Source organism: Mizuhopecten yessoensis, unplaced genomic scaffold (genome assembly GCF_002113885.1).
Source record: "Mizuhopecten yessoensis strain PY_sf001 unplaced genomic scaffold, ASM211388v2 scaffold8839.2, whole genome shotgun sequence".
Taxonomy (NCBI): domain Eukaryota; kingdom Metazoa; phylum Mollusca; class Bivalvia; order Pectinida; family Pectinidae; genus Mizuhopecten; species Mizuhopecten yessoensis.
Window position 1 is genome coordinate 31,093 of NW_018407748.1, and position 23,468 is coordinate 54,560.

The 23,468-nt window shown below is 36.7% G+C and overlaps 2 protein-coding genes across 2 annotated transcripts in view; both read left to right on the forward strand.

Annotated features, from left to right (window-relative positions):
• The window catches only part of LOC110456738 (radial spoke head protein 9 homolog), a 3,382-nt gene extending 2,849 nt beyond the window's left edge, over positions 1–533 (forward strand). Inside the window, exon 5 of the mRNA XM_021507662.1 lies at positions 296–533. Coding sequence (XP_021363337.1) covers positions 296–456 — 161 coding nt within the window. The 3' untranslated portion in view covers positions 457–533. The remainder of the gene's footprint in view (positions 1–295) is intronic.
• Positions 534–8,029: 7,496 nt separating this feature from the next.
• Positions 8,030–22,283, forward strand: LOC110456740 (serologically defined colon cancer antigen 8 homolog). The gene is made up of 16 exons (XM_021507664.1): positions 8,030–8,163; positions 9,401–9,615; positions 10,498–10,635; positions 12,040–12,162; positions 13,612–13,689; positions 13,849–13,913; positions 14,842–15,003; positions 16,612–16,750; positions 16,940–17,092; positions 17,596–17,730; positions 18,219–18,335; positions 18,609–18,737; positions 19,278–19,410; positions 19,602–19,719; positions 20,191–20,365; positions 21,428–22,283. Exons 1-16 carry the CDS (start codon positions 8,106–8,108, stop codon positions 21,662–21,664), a joined length of 2,175 nt encoding a protein of 724 aa, XP_021363339.1. The 5' UTR covers positions 8,030–8,105; the 3' UTR covers positions 21,665–22,283.
• Positions 22,284–23,468: the final 1,185 nt, after the last annotated feature.

Below are 23,468 nucleotides of genomic sequence, written 5' to 3' on the forward strand. Positions count from 1 at the left end.
ATTTGTCTGGCCTGTTTGACATTGTATTGGAGACATTTGTCTGGCCTGTTTGACATTGTATTGGAGACATTTGTCTGGCCTGTTTGACATTGTATTGGAGACATTTGTCTGGCCTGTTTGACATTGTATTGGAGACATTTGTCTGGCCTGTTTGACATTGTGTTGTAATAATAATGTATGACCAGACTGTATCACAATGTATTGTCATAGATACATATTTGAATGGACTGTTCGACAATGTGTTGTTACAATGATTTTTAATGTGTTTCACTTTCGTATTGTTTGATACTTTCAGGAGCCTGGAGTTTACAGTTTGAGCGTGGCAGTGGGTTGGTGTCTCTCCGCAGTCTCTTATGGCAGGGCTATGTATTCTACCATATCCCAGGCTGTAAAAAGTATGGTTCTATCTACGTAGGAACAGGCGAGAAAAACCTTGACCTGCCTTTTATGTTGTAACTTTAACCTGACAACTAAGCAGACTCAAAATCAGTTTACAATGAAATAAACATCTACTGTGGGTTTTGAAATCCTACAAAGAAGATAAATACCATGGAACCATTTTGCATTGGAGTTAGTCAGATATAGTGCCTGCATATAAAAAAATTACAGCTAGGGACAGAACTTACTTTAAAGATCAGCAACAGTGACGTGAATAATCACAATGAATATGTTAACTAAAACATTGATATGATGAAGCGTGCTACAAACTACGGCGAATCCCAACAAATGGATATATGGAGTTATGTAGATACATGCAGTGAACAAGAAACAAACTATATTGTTAAAAAAAATAAGAGCTATCTCCTGTCATTCCAAAAAATGTGTAAAGCTGTATAATAAGATGAAGTACATTCAGCTCTGTGTCATTATCATTACTTAAGGAACACATGAATATCGAAATGTTTTTTGTTCATATTTTACCTTTCTCTGTCATTATACATATTATGTAAATATGAATAAAAAGTATAAAAAGTATCTCAACTTGTAAATAAATCAACTTATGTAAGGAAATTAATGTCTTTATGATTTATGTTTATTTATATATGTACCAGTACAAAAACACCAACTCTCACCTGTATTTTTATTTGTACTGCTATGAGATGACTTATTTTGAAACAGTAACAATGTTTCTTCAAAACAATGTTTAAACCATTCCTGTCAACTGACACGATTTCATCTGATGTCAGTTAAGGAAGATTAGCTCACAGTCACATGAACATTTTCCCTGGATCAGGATCAGCAAATTGTCTACAACCTGGTGGAGGTCTGAAGTGTTTGAAAATGGCTATCCTGTTTGATGTGTTGGATATTCCAAATCAACACCAAGAGAAACTATGGACACTTAAATTTGTTTTGGTTGCCACATGGCAACAATCCGTACATGCTATATTTTCACTATATATTACCAAAGCTAAAAGGACTATAGGGGCATTTATAAAGATCATTTCCAGCCTCATCAGGGATATAGGATAAGTTGTTACATTCGTAATCTTGGATAAATGAAGTACGCAATATAGAGAATAATACATGCCTTTTTCCATATCACACCCAGTATCAACCCGAGACTGCAATATCAGCCCAAGGGCCGAAGGCCCGAGGGCTGATATTGGCCGAGGGTTGATACTTGATATGGTGATATGGAAAAAGGTGTGTTTTATTCTGTTTATTACATATTTACTAATAAAAACTACTATCTTATGATTTCATTTTCTTTTTGAAATATTGAAAAACGAAAAAAAATCCAAAAGGGGTGTGATATGGGTTTTGCGGGCTGATACAGGTTTTGGGGTATGAGTATCAGTAAGTATGTAATAAAATGAAATATCAAATTTATTCAACAGCTGGTAAAGGAGATATGGTATACAGAGAGTTATAAACATGCATTTTCATAATAAAATGTATGAATATTGTCTATTGTACTCTATTTACATTGAAAATTTCATTTCTTCATGCTAACTGTCCAAAAACACCATATTTCGGCTCTTTCTGCATAGCAACACAATTTTACTGGTAGGACATGTATGCATGCCCATTAAAAATTGAATGCACCAGGACAGATAACAAGCCCTGCAGTTTACCAATATGATGTTTATAAAAGAAATTGGTAAATATGATGTTTATAAAAGATATCAGTAGTTGGAATTTTTATCAGTAGTTGGAATTTTTACTTTTCATGTGGCCGAAAAAGACCTGTATTGTCCCAAGTCCATTGAGGTTAACATGATGTGAATTAATATAATATAATTCTTTATTTATTTCACGAGGATTACGAACAGCCCAAGGGCTACTAGTCGTTTTCCTCACATTTAACAAATAAGTGAACTGTACAACATTTACATTATTAACATACAGTACAAAAAACAGGAAGTGCATGAACATTTACACTGTTCATTCGCACCACTTCATGACACATACACACCCACACACAAACAGACAAATACAGCGAGAACAATAAGAAGGAAGAAAGACAGAAACAGACAGAGAGAGGGAGAGAGACACAGAGATAGGATGAGAGGGAAAGACAGACAGGCAGACAGAGAGAGTGAGGGAAAGAGGGGAGGGGGAAGAGACAGGCAGGCAGACAGACAGAGAGTCTACTTGAATCTATTACTTCCCTCGATCAATTTAAAGACAGACTGAAAATATTTAGTTACTTTGTACGCACCAGTACATATAAGTGCAGCTCTATGCTGAACACTTTCTAAAAGATGTGATTCTACCTGCGTGCAATTATCAAATAAAATATCACCATATTCTAATGTTGATCGAATAATAGATTTATATAAAGCTTCCATACACGAACGAGGAATAATATAACATAAAGTAAGGAAAATATTTAGAATTTTGTTTGCTTTTGTAACTTGATCAGAGATATGAGATGTCCATGTTAAGTTTTCACAAAGTTTTAAACCAAGATGCTTGTGTGTAGAAACTCGCTTTATAGCTATATTATGTAATTTGATAGTAGGCGTTATTATGTTTGGTTTCTTAGAAAAAATTACAAGTTCTGTTTTGTTTGGATTGTAAGTAACTAGCCATTTGTTTGCCCATAAAGATAATTTTTGTAAGTCATTGTTTAGCATTGTTACAGAGGTTTTGTTTAAAAGTTCTTTAGAGAGAGATGTGTCATCAGCAAAGAGGCTTATATCACATTGTAAGTTATGGTTAATATCATTTATGTAAATTAGAAAGAAAAGAGGACCTAAAATAGATTCCTGTGGAACCCCGGCATTTGTATACAAACAACTGGAGGCTTTACGTCTGGACGGTCGTGCCGCATTTTGCCAAGATTTTCAGTAAAGTAATTGAGGAAAGAATTTCTAGATTCTGAAGTTTGATTTGGTGGCCTATATATTGTGCCGATAAATAGTTAATAAAGAATTAATATTGTCATTACATTACAAATATTATCCTACTAAAGGTTACAAATTGGCAGATCCTGACAGATTAATTGTTGCTTAGGAGGCTGAAAATACTGTAACACCTTATAACCAGATATTTAGTGATGACCAGATATGGGAGTATCAAATATTGACAAGTACAAATTACCATATTGACATATTAAACTCAACAGTTACAGAATGTCAAGCCAAAGGCAAATTAATTACCCATCCCAATTTTATGATGTCAAACTCAGATTGATTATTGCTGATTATCATGAGAAAACAACATGAGTTAAACATAAGAAAATAGGTATACATGTTGGGGATGGGGTAGGGGGTACAGAAAGGGCCATAACTCTGTTTAAATATCATGACATCACTTGCATCTAATGCTGACAATGAAACCTATGAAGTTCACTAGTCACAGGCAAAATTATTTCTCAAGTCTAAAAAATAAAATTAAAGTTTTCATTATACCAATATAATTATTAAATATAGATTTATAAGAGTAAACAAAATTAAAAAAGAAAGAAAAAAAAAGAATAGGCCTATCAGGCCTGTATCAATCTCCTCATTGACATCACATCGATGACATTCAAAGAGAAGACAGATAAAATGTATTCAAATGGGCTAAATATTGTTACTATACATTACAGATCTTTTAAGCTGCACATACAGGTCAAATTTATTAACCTAGGTCTTTTGGTTATTAAGAAAGGTCATTTTCTACACATTTGACCCCAGTGAGAGACTTTGAAAGTGGGTGAAGGTAATTTATTTGATCAAACTTGATAGCTGTTATCTGAGCCAAATATCATCACCCCAAAGCCTTTTGGCTATTCAGGAGACATTATCTTTTTTTTCTTTTTTCACATTTGACCCCAGTGAAGAATTTAAGTGAAGATCATCTAATTGAACAAATTTTATAGCCCTACATCCTAGCATTCTATTAGCTAGATATCATTATCTTAGTAGGCTTTTTAAATATAACACATAGTTATTAAGAAGTCGTTTAAAGTAAACGTTGACACCGAATAGATGGATGGACAGACACTGATGCACACCAATAGGCTCACTTTGTACAGGTCAGGTGAGCTAAAAAACATAAATAATCGAATAAAATCCCATGAAATATATTAGTTTGATACCAATTAAAAGTACAATTCATTTAATTGTGCCAGATCTCCAGAATACGGACCCTAACTAATTGTATGCTGCATGTCTTGCATGCATGTTTACATGAGAAGGAAAATTAAATAAACATTAAATATCAAACGGGATTCGATCGATCAGGGTAAACTTGTATCTGGTCATAGAGAAGCTGTTTTATTTGGGGTACATAATGTCTTGTTGATAACATTTTACTTATCTTATATATATATGTATGCAATGATCACTGGGACAAGGGTATCATTAGCTCACCTGGCCTGAGGGGCCAAGTGAGCTTATGCTGTGGTGCTGCATCCGTCATCCGTCCGTCTGTTAGGCGTCTGGTGTCAATATTTTACTTTAAACGACTTCTTCTGAATAACCAAGAGGCCCAGGCTGATGATATTTGGCCAGTAGCATGCTAGGATAAAGGGCTACCAAGTTTGTTCAAATGAATGACCTTGACCAACTTTCAAGGTCACAGGGGTCAAATGACTTAAAATCTTCAAACAACTTCTTCTCAATAATCAAAAGACCCAGGGTACTGAAATTGGGCCTGTAGCATGCTGGGATGAAGAGCTACCAAGTTTGTTCAAATGAATGACCTTCACCTTTATTCAAGGTCACAGGGGTCAAATGTTTTAAAAATTTCAAATGACTTCTTCTCAATAACCAATAGGCCAGGGGTACTGATATTGGGCCTGTAGCATGCTGGGATAAAGGGCTACCAAGTTTGTCCAAATGAATGACCTTGACCCACTTTCAAGGTGACAGGGTCAAATGTCTTAAAATCTTCAAATGACTTATTCTCATTAACCAAAAGGCACAGGGTACTGATATAAGGCCTGGAGCATGCTGGGATGAAGGGCTACCAAGTTTGTTTAAATTAATGACCTTGATATACTTTCAAGGTCACAGGGGTCAAATGTCTTAAAATCTTCAAACACTTTATTCTTAATAACCAAAAGGCCCAGGGTACTGATATTGGGCCTGTAGCATGCTGGGATGAAGGGCTACCAAGTTTGTTTAAATTAATGACCTTGATATACTTTCAAGGTCACAGGGGTCAAATGTCTTAAAATCTTCAAATGACTTATTCTCATTAACCAAAAGGCACAGGGTACTGATACAAGGCCTGGAGCATGCTGGGATGAAGGGCTACCAAGTTTGTTCAAATGAATTACCTTGACCCACTTTCAACCTAATGTCCTTGTAATTGTAATCTTTTAATTGTTTTTTATGAATCAAACATTGATATTCTGCCTGTAGCTGTATTTCAGTCCACTTTTAAGATTACAAAAGTGAGATTAATACCAGGTGAGCGATGCAGGCCCATTGGGCCCCTTGTTTTCTTATGCCAATCCGCAGCGTCCATCTTCCGTCAACGGCCAAGTAGATTTTGACTAAATTTGGTCTGGAGCATCCTTGGGCCAAGGGGACTCAATTTTGTATAAACGGTGGGTGTGGCTCCCCTGGGGGCAGAAGGGCGTGGCCAAACAATGGAAATAGAGGTAAAACCTTCAAAATCATTCTTCTACCATAGGGATTAAGGAATTTTATCCTAAATAAGTCTGGAGCATCCTCGGACCAAGGGGACACAATTTTGTATAAACGGCGGGTGTGGCCCCCCTGGGGGCAGAAGGGCGGAGTCAAATAATGGAAATAGAGGTAAAACCTTTAAAATCATTCTTCTACTGTAAGGATTGAGGGATTTTATTCTAATTTAACCTCAAACACCTATCGGCCAAGGGGATTTGATTTTGTATAAATGGTGGGTGTGCCCCCCCTGGGAGCAGAGGGGTGGGCCAAATAGGGGAAATAGAGGTAAAACCTTTAAAATCCTTCTTCTATCGTAGGGATTAGGGGATTTTATCCTGATATAGTCTGGAGCTTCCTTGGGCCAAGGGAACTCAATTTTGAATAAACGGTGGGTGTGGCCCCCCTGGGGGCAGAGGACCGGGGCCAAATAGGGGGAATAAAGGTAAAACCTTTAAATCCTTATTCTACCATAGGGATGAAGGGATTCCATCCCAATTTGGTCTGGAGCGTCTTTGGGCAAGAGGGATTCAATTTTGCATAAACAGTGAGTGTGGTCCCCCTGGGGGCAGAGGGGCGGGCCTGATAGGGGAAATAGAGCAAATTCTTCAAAATTCTTCTTCTTCTGTAGGAATGACAGGATTTTGGTATGAAGCACCCTTTGTTGAAGGGGAACCAATAGTGTATATACAGAGGCTGGCCCAATAAGGGATATAGAGGAATAGCTCTTATATCCTTTTTCTTCTGTTGGGATGAAGGTATTTTGACCAAATTTGAACAGTAGCATCCTATGGGGAAGGGAAATACATTTTGTATAAATGGTGAGTCTGACCCCCCTGGGGCCTATGGGGTGGAGCCCAAAACGGGTAATTTAGGAAATTCTTTGAAATCTTCCTTTTCCTGTAGGAATGACAGGATTTTGTCCAATTGCATATAAATATAACCCCTGACTAACCATGAAATACATGTACAGTAACATCTCGCTATTTCATCTTCAATTTTGCTAACATTTCCAGGTGAGCGTTACAGGCCCTCTGGGCCTCTTGATTAAGGATCCCTTTCTCACTGCAGACAAAACATACACTAGAAAACTATATACGCATGCTTTTATGTCCATGCAGAAATGTTATTGCATACTATTGTCAGTGATTGTATTTGATTTATTTCCCCTTTATATTTTTTTTATGAAAATTAACACAAAGTATGTTTTTTATATGGGCCCCCGCCATCTGCCTCAGAAGGTCCATATAGGTGCTGGACACACTAATGTCCATGCAGCATCTGTGAGGAAGTCAGTTAATCTATACCTTCGTCTTCTGCAGCCCCCCTCCGCCCTCCCATTCCAGTGTTAAGGGGGAATCATCTTTTGTCTCAGCAATTCTGGACAAGTAGTTTTTTTAAGAAAAAGTTGACCAGAAAATGGTGGGGTGACAGAGGAATATTTTGTAGGTCTAAATCTTCACAATGGATTAAATGCGGCTTCAAACTAAAATTCAAACTCAAAATGTTAACCAGGAATACATATTTTATCTTGATAGGGATCAATTAAAGCCATGCAGCTGTAATCATATATATATTTGAGACTTTATTTCGAGATCATTTCAATCAACAAATATGTACACATATTGCATGCATATGATCCACAAACTTCATAAGGATTTAAAAATACATATTTCACCGTTTGAATTTTTTTAAGCATTATGTTTTGTATAATATGTGTCAAAGAGGTTTAGAAATGAATTAAAAAGATAATTAAAACACATTTCTTTTGGAGATCGAATAGTTATAATCAATTAGCAAAAATTCCATTTTTGTTCTCCTAATAATTGTATTAAAAACTCTAAGCATATCAGAGACAACCCACAATTATGGAGAGTTGATTAATAGAAGATTAAAAATTGCGGAAACGTGCAGCTAGCTTCCTTAAGCAGCTAGCCCCGGAAGCGATATTTACGCATGCGTGCTTATGATGGCGAATGTAAACTTCCTGTCTGCTAAATTGTATCTCAGAAACAAATAACTGCATATTCAGTCGTCATGTATGCTTATGACGAGGGGGATGACCCTGCAGATAATTACCAGAAATCAGTTCGAGGTAATGGTGATGGTTAAGTTACTCAATTTGAACCAAATTCGCGATATTTACTCAAATTTTTGCGACTCTCTATAATCTATCATTTTCCCTCCATCTGTCGTTTGTGTCGTCTACTGTTCAGTACATTTCAGAAAACTGATGTTTGCAATAATTTCGATAGCTCTCTAAAATAGTTGAATGTTTTATCGTGTTTTTTCCTCAAACGTTAAACTTTTAAAAATACACATTTAAGTTATAGACTAAATGTGCATACATAAATAAGAAAAATCATATGTATTTTCAAGTCACAACTTGCAACTGTCATAATATTTAGGTTGGTGTTTCACGCTATAGATCTATTCACGTTGAAACATATTGCAGTATATACGATATATTGCAATATCTCACAATATATGTATTCCTGAAGGATAAGATATTTTACAACGGATTTATTTAGAAAATACAAAGTGAACACAAGCTCAGCTTTTCCTAGTCCTATATCATAAGAAGCTGCTGGTCAGGCTTTTTTCTATCGGATATGATTTTGCCAACTGCAACGCTTGTCAAAAGTATCTCGCCGTGTTAACCTATAACACTAGTGGAGTAAAGTTCAGCAAGCTTCAGCGATAAATTGAAAATATAGTTTTGAATGTTTTAACACGCCAACCCAGCTTATTTCCAATATTTTGGGTAACCCTTGCCTGTTTAAATTTTAACAATATTTCTGGAATATAATTGCTGAACTATGCTTAAATGCCTAGCAATTGATTGAAAATTCATATTACAAAAAATATACTGAAAGAAAAGATTATAAAGAAACGCAGGGTAAACATTTGAAGTGATTTAATGTTATGTATTTGAATGTTATACAGATACATATAATATATAAAAAATCATTATATTTTGACTGATAATTCATGATAAATTAAAGCACATTAGCCGATTAACTAAAATATTGCAAAGTGAAATTGACTGACTCATCAGTATCTCGCATATATAAATGCCCAGACCCTTCCATGATATCTAGTTGGTCATGCAATCCCCAAAGTTACCTGGGGACAGTCTGTTGAGAGTATATATATATACTGTGTAGTATGGGTTACATGTCTATATTTTTTAGAACCTACTTTAATATCAGGGTCTGAGTTCTGTCACTGAGTTTTCTATCAATACTTGTAGTTATTGCATGTATCTGATCCTAAAATGTATTTATTGTTTAAGCATGTGAATTGCGCCTGACTGTGTTTATGAATTGTAGATCGGGCTAATGTCAGTTTGAATGAGTTGGAGGATGTTCTGATGGGGACAGGAAATAGTCCCAACAACTCTATGACGTCGTATGCCAAGAACCAGCTTAAGACCTCTGTACACCCACGCACACTCAAGTGGTATGAAGACTCTGGCCGTCCACAGAAGTACAAGGATGCTTCCAATCAGCTGGGTCATATTCTCAGCTCGCAGCAGGAGAAACAGGTGGATAACAAACGCAATATTCCAAACATTTTCATAGCCATTAAATATTATAATTGAACTAGCACAACCTGAAAAATGAGTAATAGAAATTTTGCTGGTAAATAATATAAATAACCTTTTATTACCAGGCATCTGGCCCCGGAATCTCGAAACTTCTTATTCTGAACTCTCCATTCTAAATCTTAAGCTAAGTACTTATTTAGCTGAGTATTTCTCAAATTGGTGTATTTGAAGGCATTCTTAAATATTTGAGAATGTACTTAACTTAGAATGTGTTTGTTGAAACATAAGTGGCCCTATTTGGAACTCTTCAATAAAAAGAAGTACTATCAGTGTATAAAACACTTGGGGAAATAACTAGAATAGATAATCCCTCACTTTTTTGCTGCATATAGCAATATACAGGCATTGAAAAAGACAGATGATACCAGTTTTTTTTTTATATTATACATATCATTGAATGCTAGATATTGGTAGGGGATTTTTGCCTAATGGAAAAGTTTTCATAGATCAGTGCAAAATATTCATATTCATAAATACATGCAAACCGAAAAACATTTGCCCAGTCAAATATTTGCCTTTCACAGGTAAAATAATTATTTGCCCAGTGTAAATTCCGCCCACCACACATATTTATTATTACTATAGATCTATATGGTATGCTGTGTACTAATATTCATTACCATGATAAATATGTCCTCATTGCGGAAGGTGAAAAGGTGAAAATTAAACAGTGGTAAAGATTTCCCAGGATACAGTATATATATATAACAGTTTAACAATACCATGATTCCTGTGTAGCTATACTGTATGTGTACCAATATCACATTGGGTACAGTCAGCTGGGTAAAATCTGTAGCTAAATATGCCCTCTCTTTGCAGCACATACAAAAAATGACTGGACCAGAACCACAGAAGGCAGTCCATGGTCCCTTGCCATCTGTCGAGGAAGCGGCAGCCATTTTACAAACCCAGACCAGTTACATTCACCAGCTAGAAAATGAAAACAGATACATCAAGGTCAGCAATCTTTGGAATATTGTCATACTACCATAACCCCTTTATGTAATCCTAACACAGAACCACAATACCTAATCACCTGTTACCCACAAAACAATTGAAATAACTCTCTGAAAGTCTATACAACCCTGACAGGAATCCATTGATGTTATACTGTGTTATGCTAAAACAATACTGTTGATATAATTAGCAAACTCTGGAACCAGATATAATCCTAACAAAACCACTGACATAATACACTGGAACTCTAATTAACCCTACAGTAAACCATTGACATTACTCTGTTAGCCCTACAGTAAACCATCGACATTACTCTGATAGCCCTACAGTAAACCATTGACATTACTCTGTTAGCCCTACAGTAAACCATTGACATTATTCTGTTAGCCCTACATTAAACCATTGACATTAGTCTGTTATCCCTACAGTAACCCATTGACATTACACTGTTAGCACTACAGTAAACCATTGACATTCCTCTGTTAGCCCTACAGTAACCCATTGACATTACACTGTTAGCACTACAGTAAACCATTGACATTACTGTGTAAGCCCTACAGTAAACCATTGACATTATTCTGTTAGCCCTACATTAAACCATTGACATTAGTCTGTTATCCCTCCAGTAAACCATTGACATTACTGTGTTAGACCTACAGTAAACCATTGACATTGCTCTGTTAGCCCTACAGTAAACCCTTGACATTACTCTGTTAGCCCTATAGTAAACCATTGACATTACTCTCTTAGCCCTACAGTAAACCATTTACATTACTCTGTTAGCCCTACATTAAACCATTGACATTAGTCTGTTATCCCTCCAGTAAACCATTGACATTACTGTGTAAGCCCTACAGTAAACCATTGACATTTCTCTGTTAGCCCTACAGTAAACCCTTGACATTACTCTGTTAGCCCTTCAGTAAACGATTGACATTACTCTGTTAGCCTTACAGAAAACCATTGACATTACTCTGTTATCCCTACAGTAAACCATTGACATTACTGTGTAAGCCCTACAGTAAACCATTGACATTCCTCTGTTAGCCCTACAGTAACCCATTGACATTACACTGTTAGCACTACAGTAAACCATTGACATTGCTCTGTTAGACCTACAGTAAACCATTGACATTGCTCTGTTAGCCCTACAGTAAATCATTGACATTACTGTGTAAGCCCTACAGTAAACCATTGACCTTACTCTGGTAGCCCTACAGTAAACCATTGCCATTACTATGTTAGCCCTACAGTAAACCATTGACATTACTCTGTTAGCCTTATCTAGAACCATTCATCGCGTTATACTAGTAACCTGTAAATTAAGCCAATGTGTAAACCAGGTATTAAATATTACAGGACCTCTGGGCCTAATGTTTTTTTTATAATTGGTATGTATTTTAGGAAGAGCTGTTTGCACTGAGAGCGAAAGTTGGAGAACTTTTAGATGAAAACAGAAGACTTCATGATGAGTTAAAGAAAAGTGTGATGCAAGAAGTATTTGGTGTAGAGGGTGATTTTTCCAAGGTAAGACAAACCACTGTTTTATTGTATTCATTCATAACAAATTGTTATCCCTCTATAGTATTCCTAGATTATGAAAACACTGTAATAAACTTGAAAATTGTCATCTAGTGTGTAGTCAGATTTGCAAGCTGACTTTATACAGGCTTATTCTGTTTTTCTAATTAGTAGATTAGATTGTACATATCCATGAAAAAGGCTTTCAATGATAAAAAAAGGTCAAAAACTTAAAATATGTCTCAACTCAAGTGGTGGAAATGTAATCAAGTTATATATAATTACTCGGATATGTATTGGTTTTCTTTACTTATAAATCAGGATTAAACATTAAGTGATCACAGAGACACCTCTATAGGGTTAATACCTGGTTCTAGTTATCTAACAACAGAAGGCACCTGTATAGGACCCGGGTAATACCTGTTTCTAATTATCTGACAACAGAAGGCACCTGTATAGGGTTAATACCTGGTTCTAATTATCTGACAACAGAAAGCATTTGTATAGGGGTAATACCTGTTTCCAATTATCTGACAACAGAAGGCATTTGTATAGGGGTAATACCTGGTTCTAATTATCTGACAACAGAAGGCACCTGTATAGGGGTAATTCCTGGTTCTAATTATCTGACAACAGAAGGCACCTGTATAGGGTTAATACCTGGTTCTAATTATCTGACAACAGAAGGCATTTGTATAGGGTTAATACCTGTTTCTAATTATCTGACAACAGAAGGCATTTGTATAGGGGGAATACCTGTTTCTAATTATCTGACAACAGAAGGCATTTGTATAGGGGTAATACCTGTTTCTAATTATATGACAACAGAAGGCACCTGTATAGGGTTAATACCTGTTTCTAAATATCTGACAACAGAAGGCACCTGTATAGGGCCCGGGTAATACCTGTTTCTAATTATCTGACAACAGAAGGCATCTGTATAGGGGTAATACCTGATGCTAAATATTCTGATCACAAATTAAATTATTTGAAAGCCTTGAAATGTTTTAAAATGAAACTAATAGTTAGTTATTATCACAGGTATGTAATTTCTCTGTGGTACACACAGTTATAATTTTGTTAGACTGCCTTTAAAAGACTTAAAGCTTAACCCTTGGTCAGTTTTACCTGTAATAATTCCCCCACACCTGTAACGAGTGACTCCCTGACCAGGTACAATATCAGGTTAATCCTGCCTAATCCCTGTCATTATGGTGGGATCCTTGTCAGAGATAAGCCTGGTCATGACTTGCTGTCCTGGCTGGTTTAGATACCTTCTCATTAACTTTCTATCGTACACTCTTGTGGCCTAGTCCAGTTTCCATGGCAAATATGCCAAAGCAGTATTTTGTTTTAAAGGTGAACTTACATTATGTAATGGTGTGAAAAGTTGAATGAAATAAGTGACAATAGAATTTGTGTATATTTTATATCTTAAACCAATCTTGTTGACAGGTAGACGATTCCTTCCTGATGGATGACGGAAGACCGGCTTTCCAAAGTCGGGATATTCGCAACATTCAGATAGAGATGGTGAGTTAATATAACTAATCATATAATCTTCCATTAAAAATTCATATTGTTAGATAACTTGTTTATATGTAAAACATACATATATTTTAAGGTAAATTTTGTTTCAATATCAGAAAGTTTACAAATATTGTACTGTTGTTGATGTATGTAAAATTTCAGGAGCGCCTAAGTTCTATCCATGCTGCCCGAACAGAGAGACTGGAGTCCCAACTAACCCACTCCAGGTGTGTATAGCTCACTGGCTCGTTAGACATTGTACCTATAACACTTGTGTACCTGGCAGTAGATATGTTCACTTCAGTGCCAGAGCTCATGTCCTTTTACACTAAAAAATATTTGTAAACATTACACATTACCTGTAGTAGGACCTAACTGTAGCAGGACCAGAGCCCTATTGATATTTAGATTCAAAGGTCAAGGTCATTTTAAATGCATTGCAGACCATCAATTGGTCATTTAAAGTGTACCTGATTGTCATCAATATGGTTAACTTTAGTTCACAGTCATTGACATAAGCAGGCTTACTTTTCCAGATGTTTAATGGTGGGATTCTAAATTAAATGAGTGATATATAAGGCCCTGTGAGCCTCTTGTTCCACTTCTCTAGTTCTGGTTGGTCAATTAACTCATGGCTCTGACAAAACTTTCATAATAACAGGCAAGCAATACAGGCCCCATATTTTCTCTTGAGCTCAGTTTTTCTTTGTAGTAGTTGAACGTCGATAGGAAGCTTGAGCTTGCAGAGACGTCTAAATATCCTCTTCTGACTTGATACGTTGCTAGCAGAATAGCCTGCCAGCAACGGACTCCGGTTAGGCAGGGATTAAAATTATTTACATTGTAACAAGCTTTTACACTATATTTTGTTGTTAATACTTTGTTCCTTGTTCCATGTTCCTTAAAAAATTCTAAAAATTCTAGAAAAGTTAGTTATCAGGGTATCAGTAGACTAAATTAATATAGTAATTGTGTTTGGATACATTTGCTGTTATCAATAAGGATTAGATAGAAAAGAGCAGAAACTGGAAAATATCACATATCAGCATCCCTAGTCAGTGGCCTCAGCACAAAGATGTATAAGTATAAATGTGTTGTTGCAAACATTTGAAATGATTAAAGGGCATATTTAATAAGATATTTTGTTTTTGCCAGAGAGGAGATCCAGAGATACGAACAGCTTACAGAGGACCTAAGGTCACAACTACGCATGAGGGATGTGATCCCTACCCGAGAGGATGGCATATTTATTGATACTTCCTACTTGTCCGATGCTCAAAAGGGCTTCCACAAACAGACCATTGACAGACTCACAAAGTAAGTCACCTGCAAACAGACCATTGACAGACCCACAAAGTAAGTCAACCATAAACAGACCATTGATAGACTCACAAAGTCAGTCGACCGCAAACAGACCATTGACAGACTCACAAAGTAAGTCACCCACAAACAGACCATTGACAGACTCACAAAGTAAGTCACACGCAAACAGACCATTGACAGACTCACAAAGTAAGTCAACCATAAACAGACCATTGATAGACTCACAAAGTCAGTCGACCGCAAACAGACCATTAACAGACTCACAAAGTAAGTCACCCACAAACAGACCATTGACAGACACAAACAGTAAGTCACCCGCAAACAGACCATTGACAGACTCCCAAAGTAAGTCACCTGCAAACAGACCATTGACAGACTCACAAAGTAAATCAGCCGCAAACAGACCATTGACAGACTCACGAAGTAAGTCAGCCACAAACAGACCATTGACAGACTCACAAAGTAAATCACCCGCAAACAGACCATTGACAGACTCACTAAGTAAGTCAGCCACAAACAGTCGATTGACAGACTCACAAAGTAAGTCAACCTTAAACAGACCCTTGACAGACTCACAAAGTAAGTCAACCGCAAACAGACCATTGACGGACTCACAAAGTAAGTCAACCACAAACAAACCAATGACAGACTCACAAAGTAAGTCACCCGCAAACAGATCATTGACAGACTCACAAAGTAAGTCACCCACAAACAGACCATTGACAGACACAAACAGTAAGTCACCCGCAAACAGACCATTGACAGACACAAACAGTAAGTCCACCATAAACAGACCATTGACAGACTCACAAAGTAAGTCACACGCAAACAGACCATTGACAGACTCACAAAGTAAGTCGTCCGCAAACAGACCATTGACAGACTCACAAAGTAAATCAGCCGCAAACAGACCATTGACAGACTCACAAAGTAAGTCACCCGTAAACAGACCATTGACAGACTCACAAAGTAAGTCAGCCACAAACAGACCATTTACAGACTCACAAAGTAAGTCAACCTTAAACAGACCATTGACAGACTCACAAAGTAAGTCAACCACAAACAAACCAATGACAGACTCACAAAGTAAGTCACCACCCACAAACAGGCCATTGACAGACTCACAAAGTAAATCTCTGAAGGATAAATTATCTACAGACTCACAAAGTCACACACATAAGTCATTATGCAACTCACAAAGTAAGTCATCCATGGACATATAATGATCTGAATCGCAACAACAAACATATCATAACAGATACATCATTCCTGCTGTTGTTGGAATTATTAGGGACCCATGTTATAAATGTAAACTTCATTTATCTTACAACAATTGAAAAACAAGTTTTATAAATATATCATTAATCGCTCTTGTTGACCCGAATGGAAGCGCGCAAAGGATCTCAATGTAGGAGGAAACTTTATTGACAGTAGAATACCCTTGTGGCCAGGGCAGGTGACCCGATACCTTTTCATGTCCGATTAAGGAATTGAACCTTAGCTGCTTTGGTGAAAGGCGAGTACATTATCACACCTGACCATCTGGTTGATAAGCATACTCATGTTGATATACATAAACTGTATATCTGTCTGATGTTACAGGGAGCGTGATGAACTGATGGAGCATGTGACGGTTCTGAAGGGGCGTGTTTCTGAGATGGTAGGGCGTGAGGAGGAAGCCTACCAGCAGATGAAAAAAGGCATTGAACTTGTGGAGGAGGCCCAGTTTGAGCAGACACAGGTAAGGCAGACTGTCTTCATTTTCAAAGTAAACAGACAATTATAAAACAGAACATCCCTAAAATAAGTGACAATATTAAAATGCTGTGGGTGAACAAATAAGAACCAATGCATTTCAGTATTGCAATGTTAATTTTGTTTGATTAAATGGGATATGACTATTAACTAGCATGTGACTTACCCTTCACAGGCCATGGTACAGAGGGAACAGTTGAATGAGGAGCTCAACAGCATGAGGCGCCGGTTTGATGCTCATATCAACGACACACAAATAAAGATGAATGAGGATAGAGAAGCAGTGCGACGGGAAAATACGACAATTGTAGAGGAACTAAATGGCAAGGTTAGTAACAATGTTCCTAGGGTAAGTATACCCTATAACACTGATACATATATATGTACTATATATTACTACACCACTTAAATGTTTGAGTGTATACTTCTCTAGATTTGCTCTAAATTTTTGGATATTAAGGTTCTGCACATTTGTTGCATTTTCATCAGTTGCATATTAGTATAAATTCAGGGGGTCAACTTTCAGGTTTATTATTAGTCAAAGTTCTAACAACTTATAATAATACAGCAAACTTCTTGCATATATTTCGTATATGTATTTTTCAGGCCATAAAAGTTGCAAAAATAACATCCTCCATAATGTAAGAGCTATACACGACTCAAGTATATTTTACCTTGATACTCCTACTCAGTTAGGACTTCAATTTGTTTGTCATTTATTACGGAATGTTTTGAACAACAGTACATTTATTCATATCATGAATTATACTTCATATGTAGTTTCAGTCGTTATGGTTTGCAGAGTGTTATAATGTTGATTATATATTTCAGATAAAGGAGCTCAATCTCCAGACAGCTGCCATGTCTACACAAATGGACAAGGTCACGCGGGACAAAGTGGCGCTCATCAATGAACTAGATGAACTCAAGGTGCAGCTACGTCGATATGATAAGGAGGCAGCCATGGTAAGAATGCCATAACAGCTGAACTTAAATGACCTCTGTTTCTGACTCTCCTGTTAGCTCGGATGCTGCTGTAAGCTCTAATTTTGGCATTCATATTCAGGAGCTTATATCAGGAAAACAGTTAGAGGAAATAATGTTAATTTTCTCATTGTTTGTTCATTTATTCATCACTCTAGCGTCTACATTTCACAGATATTTACATTGGACATGCATTTGTTATGTTTTAGAATAGTTTTCATCACTTCAAGGTTTTGGTCACTATTGCTAAAATTAGAACATTTATAAAAAAAATTGGTGTGTTATCTCTGTAGCAGCTGTGTTTCTTCTTCAGATTTTCACGAAATTTGACATGTTTGCTTTTAACATAAAATTAACCAGTTTGTGTAACATTGTTGTAACTTGAAAGACTTATCTGCCTTGGCATAGCTTTGATAAGTTTCATTCTGGTTGTTATCGGTCAAGGTCATGCCTTGTTTGTAACTTTCTAGTCTACAGATACATTTCGTGCTGAGTCAACCAATGCCAGTCTACAGAAAAGCCATGCCCAACAGGAGGTGGCCCGTCTGAGGAAGGACATGGACACACTACGCCGTGCCAAGGACCAGGTCAGTGTCTGGACATGCTAGTCCTGTGTCCTGAGAACATGTGCGAACCAGTGATCACATTGTCGCACAAAGTTAGATAAATTGGAATCTGTGTTTACTTTTGATAAAAGCAGATTAACCTTTGTTTAACCTTCTACTGTCTGGGATGACATGGGAGGGAGATATCCTGTTTCCTCTCACCTCTTTTGATCTGTTATCAAGTCTCGATTTTTTTGTACACTAAATAGGATGTAGTTGGTTGACCAAATTAAGGAATTTTTGAAAAAATTACAGGAGAGAACTCAGCAGCAAATGGAGCTAGATAACGCCCGACGACGTCTACAGAAGGCTGAACGTGATCTAGTGAACAGCAAAGAGGAATGTATACACCTCACCACCACTACACAGGCCCTGGAGAGAGAGGTAAACCTCGGGTTATCACACTAACTTCTCATACCTTCTGGTAGGGGAATATTAAATTAATCAGTGGGGGATGACTAAATCACTAGACATTACTGGTGATGTCTATATAACAGGGGGATGTCTGTATCACTGGAGACCTATATAAGCAAGTCCTGTGTACCTGATATATCTGATTGTCAGTAAAACACACACCTGTAGGACTTACCTAGTACCCAGCATTCTGTCAGTACAACACACACCTGTAGGACTTACCTAGTACCCAGCACTCTGCATGTTATCTGAATAACTTCTATACAAATAAATAAATACAGACCTGAAATGAAATACCTGGTTATAACTAGTTTGAACAAAATCTCCATAAGACAAAAAATAAAGACTACAGCTTACACTCTCCATTACCGAACACCATGTATGAATGACATTCTATTGAATATACTTGGACTAATCGCTGAATAGTTGAGCCTGTGAGTCATGTATCATAGACAGTGGGAGACTTATTTCAATACAATCTTTCTAAGTCCATGGTTTATTGTGTTACAGCTTCACTTGGCAAAGCTGGCCCGAGACAGCGTTGAGCGCGGACGTAATGAGGACCTCAAGGCTATATCTCACCGCTCACAGCACCGCGAGGAGGAACTCAATACCTACATAGACGAAATAGAGGACAAACATGGTACAGCAATCCTCAGCTTTGAAATACCCTCTCTCAGCAATCGTATCAGTTGTTTATAATTAATAATGACTGTTCAAAGCTGTCTAGATTATATTGTTGCATAGAGATGACAAACATGTCATTAAGGAATTGATGTTTTACATTGTGCATTTATTCGCTATTTTCACAGACTTTCTGTTATCATTTTTTAGCACGAACCTCCCATGATATGGATGTAATGATTAAACGTCAAAACAAACTTATTGGCAAGTTACGGGATGAGTGTAAACGACAAGCTGCCCAGATAGAGACCCTGACCAGGAAAAACAGGTAGAGTTTGATCTTCTTCCTCCACACAACCTGTTGTTTGGGTGTTCAAATTGTACTCCACATCTTTAGATGACATGGCCATTTGGGGTTTGAAGATTACTAGGCTCGCTGAATGTCTCTTTCTACAAATTTTTAGTTTCGTTGAAATTTGAATTTTGTAATGTTTTTATAAAGAAAAAGTATCTGAAAGATCACAGTGTATGTATTTGGTGTAATGCTGTGTATTAGACCTAGTTACTGCTAAGTCCTAAACAACCTATAGGTATGTATTGATATAAACGGTATAAATGTTGCCGCAGTTTCATTCATGTATCTTCATAATCCCAAATGTCTGTCAGTAAGCTTTGTTGAGTTATGTTTTGACTGCTGTCCTGTTGAGAGTTTGTTTTGATTGTGGCTGAGTTGATAGTTGATGTTTTGATTGTTGTTTAGTTGAGAGTTAATATATCGGTCCTGTTTGTTTTTGTGAAGGACCCAAAATGGTAACTTAAAGAAGCAAAATGAAGAGTTACGTATGCGTCTGGATCGAGCTGTGACTCGCCTAAAAGATCTGGAGGACACCAGTGATCAGCATGCTCGTGTGCACGAAAAAATGAAGGAAAGACTGAAAATGATGGATGACCATACACAGACTCAATCACAACAGGTAGATCTTGAATTCACACCTTTGATATTCAGTAAAAGGAAATTGGGAGTAACCTCCCCCTACCATCAACCAACCAAGTTGGAGATTTTAACAGGTTGAATGATTTTTGTAGATTTTAACAAGTTAGAGTGTTTTTGTACCAATAAGTTAAAGACACTTTGTACTACATGTACTGCCAAAAACCTTAACTATGCATGGGAAACTTTTCTCCTTGATATGACTAGGGCTTTGATAATCATTTTTGAAAAGAAACCCTCAAAACCGTGCCTGCAGAATAAATTGATAAAGATGCAAACCCCCCACCCAATTCTAAGCACGCTAATCTGAGTGAAAAAACGAAACAGGGCCTGACATGGGTTTGAACCCTGGGCTTCCGATCATTATACTGACATTTTCACCAACTGAGCAACCTGGTCGGTTCATGTACAGTTACATTCAAAACAAAATTAAGGGGAGGTTATTGTGTATAAAAAGAAAACTGCAGTGAAATTCTCTAGTGATTTGCCTACAGTGGATAATTATCCATACAGACCTACTAATAGCATTGTAGAGACAAATACTTCCTGTTCAAGTGTATGTTATAGATCTAGTTGTAAATAACCTATCTGGGATTCCAGCTTTCATTGTTTTCCCATTTTTGGCTATTAGTTCGTCTCAGTTCTTTGTGTATTGATTCCTGATTCCTGGTTTTAGTATGACAGTTTGTATTCCTGATTCCTGGTTTTAGTATGACAGTTTGCATTCCTGATTGCTGGTTTTAGTATGACAGTTTGAATTCCTGATTCCTGGTTTTAGCATGACAGTTTGTATTCCTGATTCCTGGTTTTAGTATGACAGTTTGTATTCCTGATTCCTGGTTTTAGTATGACAGTTTGTATTCCTGGTTTTAGTATGACAGTTTGTATTTCTGGTTTTAGTATGACAGTTTGTATTCCTGATTCCTGGTTTTAGTATGAGTTTGTTTGGTTTGTTTCTGTTTCTGTCTATGATTTTCTGATTTAAGCATTCACCTGAGTTTGTAAATGTTGGTCTGGTTTGTTCATGCAATTTTTCTGATTCCAGATGCTAGACCTCATAGCCAGTCAGAGCAAACTAAACCGGGACCGTCAGCTATTAGCACGGGAAGTGGAGTTCCTCCGGCGACAGATTGCCCAATCAACAGAGGAGGAGCTACAGAAATACTTCTCTTCCAATAAAGGACTTGTGGATGAGATTTTGTCTACTGTCACTTCAGAGGAACGTGAAAAAAACTTTACGCCAAAAGACAGGGTGACTTTCAGTGAGGACATAGAAACGTGATACAGGAGGTCTCTGTGATCTTAGTAATATAGGTTTTAACTGTGGTAGACAGTGCAGTAGGTTGTGTCTCACCAGACAGAACTGAAACATGTGATATAGCACAATAAAGTGCCTAGCCATCCATATTGGTCTCACACCGGCCGGTACCTGTGATGGGGGATTTGGAGTCTCACACCTGGGCAAATATGTTTTACCTCATACTGATTGGCCAAAAGTAAGGCAGCTCAAATCTTACATACTGACATACAGACCAAGCGAATAAATGATGACTAGCTTTTTTAAGCAATTGTTTTGTTCAGTGTGTGCCATTCTAGATTGAGGAGAAAGGAGTATTTATGATGATTGACAGAGAACCTAAAACAACAGTGTCCTCACAGAGAATCTGGTTATGGTTTCTGTCATTGAACTTAAGTTAACATTATTTATAGGACCAAGGAAGCAGTATAGTCAGTGTGAAAGATATCACTTTACTAAGTTACTAGAGTGTAGTATGGATCTTCGTAATATGCAAGTTATTTATAGAATGTATCTTTTATAGCAATTTCTGTACTTCCTTGGAAAATGCAACAATTTTGTAAAGGAAAACTGAGAATATATATAAATAAAGCTATGTAATGAAGTTGTTGTGTTTATAAACTTGTGCAGTACTGGTAGCAAAGCAGATGACAGCAAGTTTTGCTGATCCACTTATGACTTGGAGGGGATTTGTAAGATTGTAATGGGAGAATTGAAGAGAAAACCACAAAACTCTTCCTTAATGGTGGCCATGGTAACTGGAACCAGCATGTCCGTCTGTTCATCTGTATACGTAGATTGTCTGGCATAATGAACCGGTTTCTTTGACAGTTTAGGTATCTATACGATATTACGTGACAAGCATGTTGTGTGATTCTTTCTGGTTCATGCAGAAGTGTAGCCCCTTTACTGGATATATTTTTCTATTTTATATATATGTTAGTGCAACACTAACATATATGAAATAGAAAAATATATACTGGATATGTTTGTATAGTGATACATATTCTCAATTTATGATCTACTTTCTATCCATTTTTGGGTACATTTAAATATTACTTTTGTTTAAGAATTTATGTAAATGTACCACTGGCAAAAACCACAACTAGCTGGTGTGCATCTAAATATTACTTTTTTTTAAGAATTTATGTAAATGTACCACTGGCAAAAAACACAACTAGCTGGTGTGCATTTAAAAGTGATTTTTTCAGCATGGCTATAGCTTTGAACAATCATTTCTGGATTTATTTATTTTTTAAATAGCTTCTTCAGGGACTTTTGAAGAAAAACAAACAATAGTGCTCTGAATGTAAAGATTGGTTGGGTTAGACCTGGGTCTGAACATTCTAACCTGCTGGACAACCTAGACAAAGAAAGTGGCTAAAGGATGAGTGTCTATAAGGCCCTTTTTTGGGCCCCGGTATTTTCGGATTTTCACCTATTTAATTTGTTCAAAGATGTCCTATTGTATTGGTACATGCAGAAAAATTAAGGTATTAGTTTGACCGAAAGTGAGTTTTTGGGGGTACCAAAAGGGGTAGGGTAAATCACAAAAATAGTTTGCTGTTTTCAAAATGAGCTGAAAAAACAAAATTATATCATTTCGGTTTTTGAAAACATGTGTAAATGAAACAGGCATATATAAAAGAATGAAAAATTACAGAAATTCAATCGTCACTTAAAGATTGTTTATATAAATTGGAGGATTAAGTCAGGGGTTGTTTAAGGTAATTTTCAAATGAAAAGTGTTTTGTTTTCTCAATAATATCCTTTCTAATTTATAGTTAAA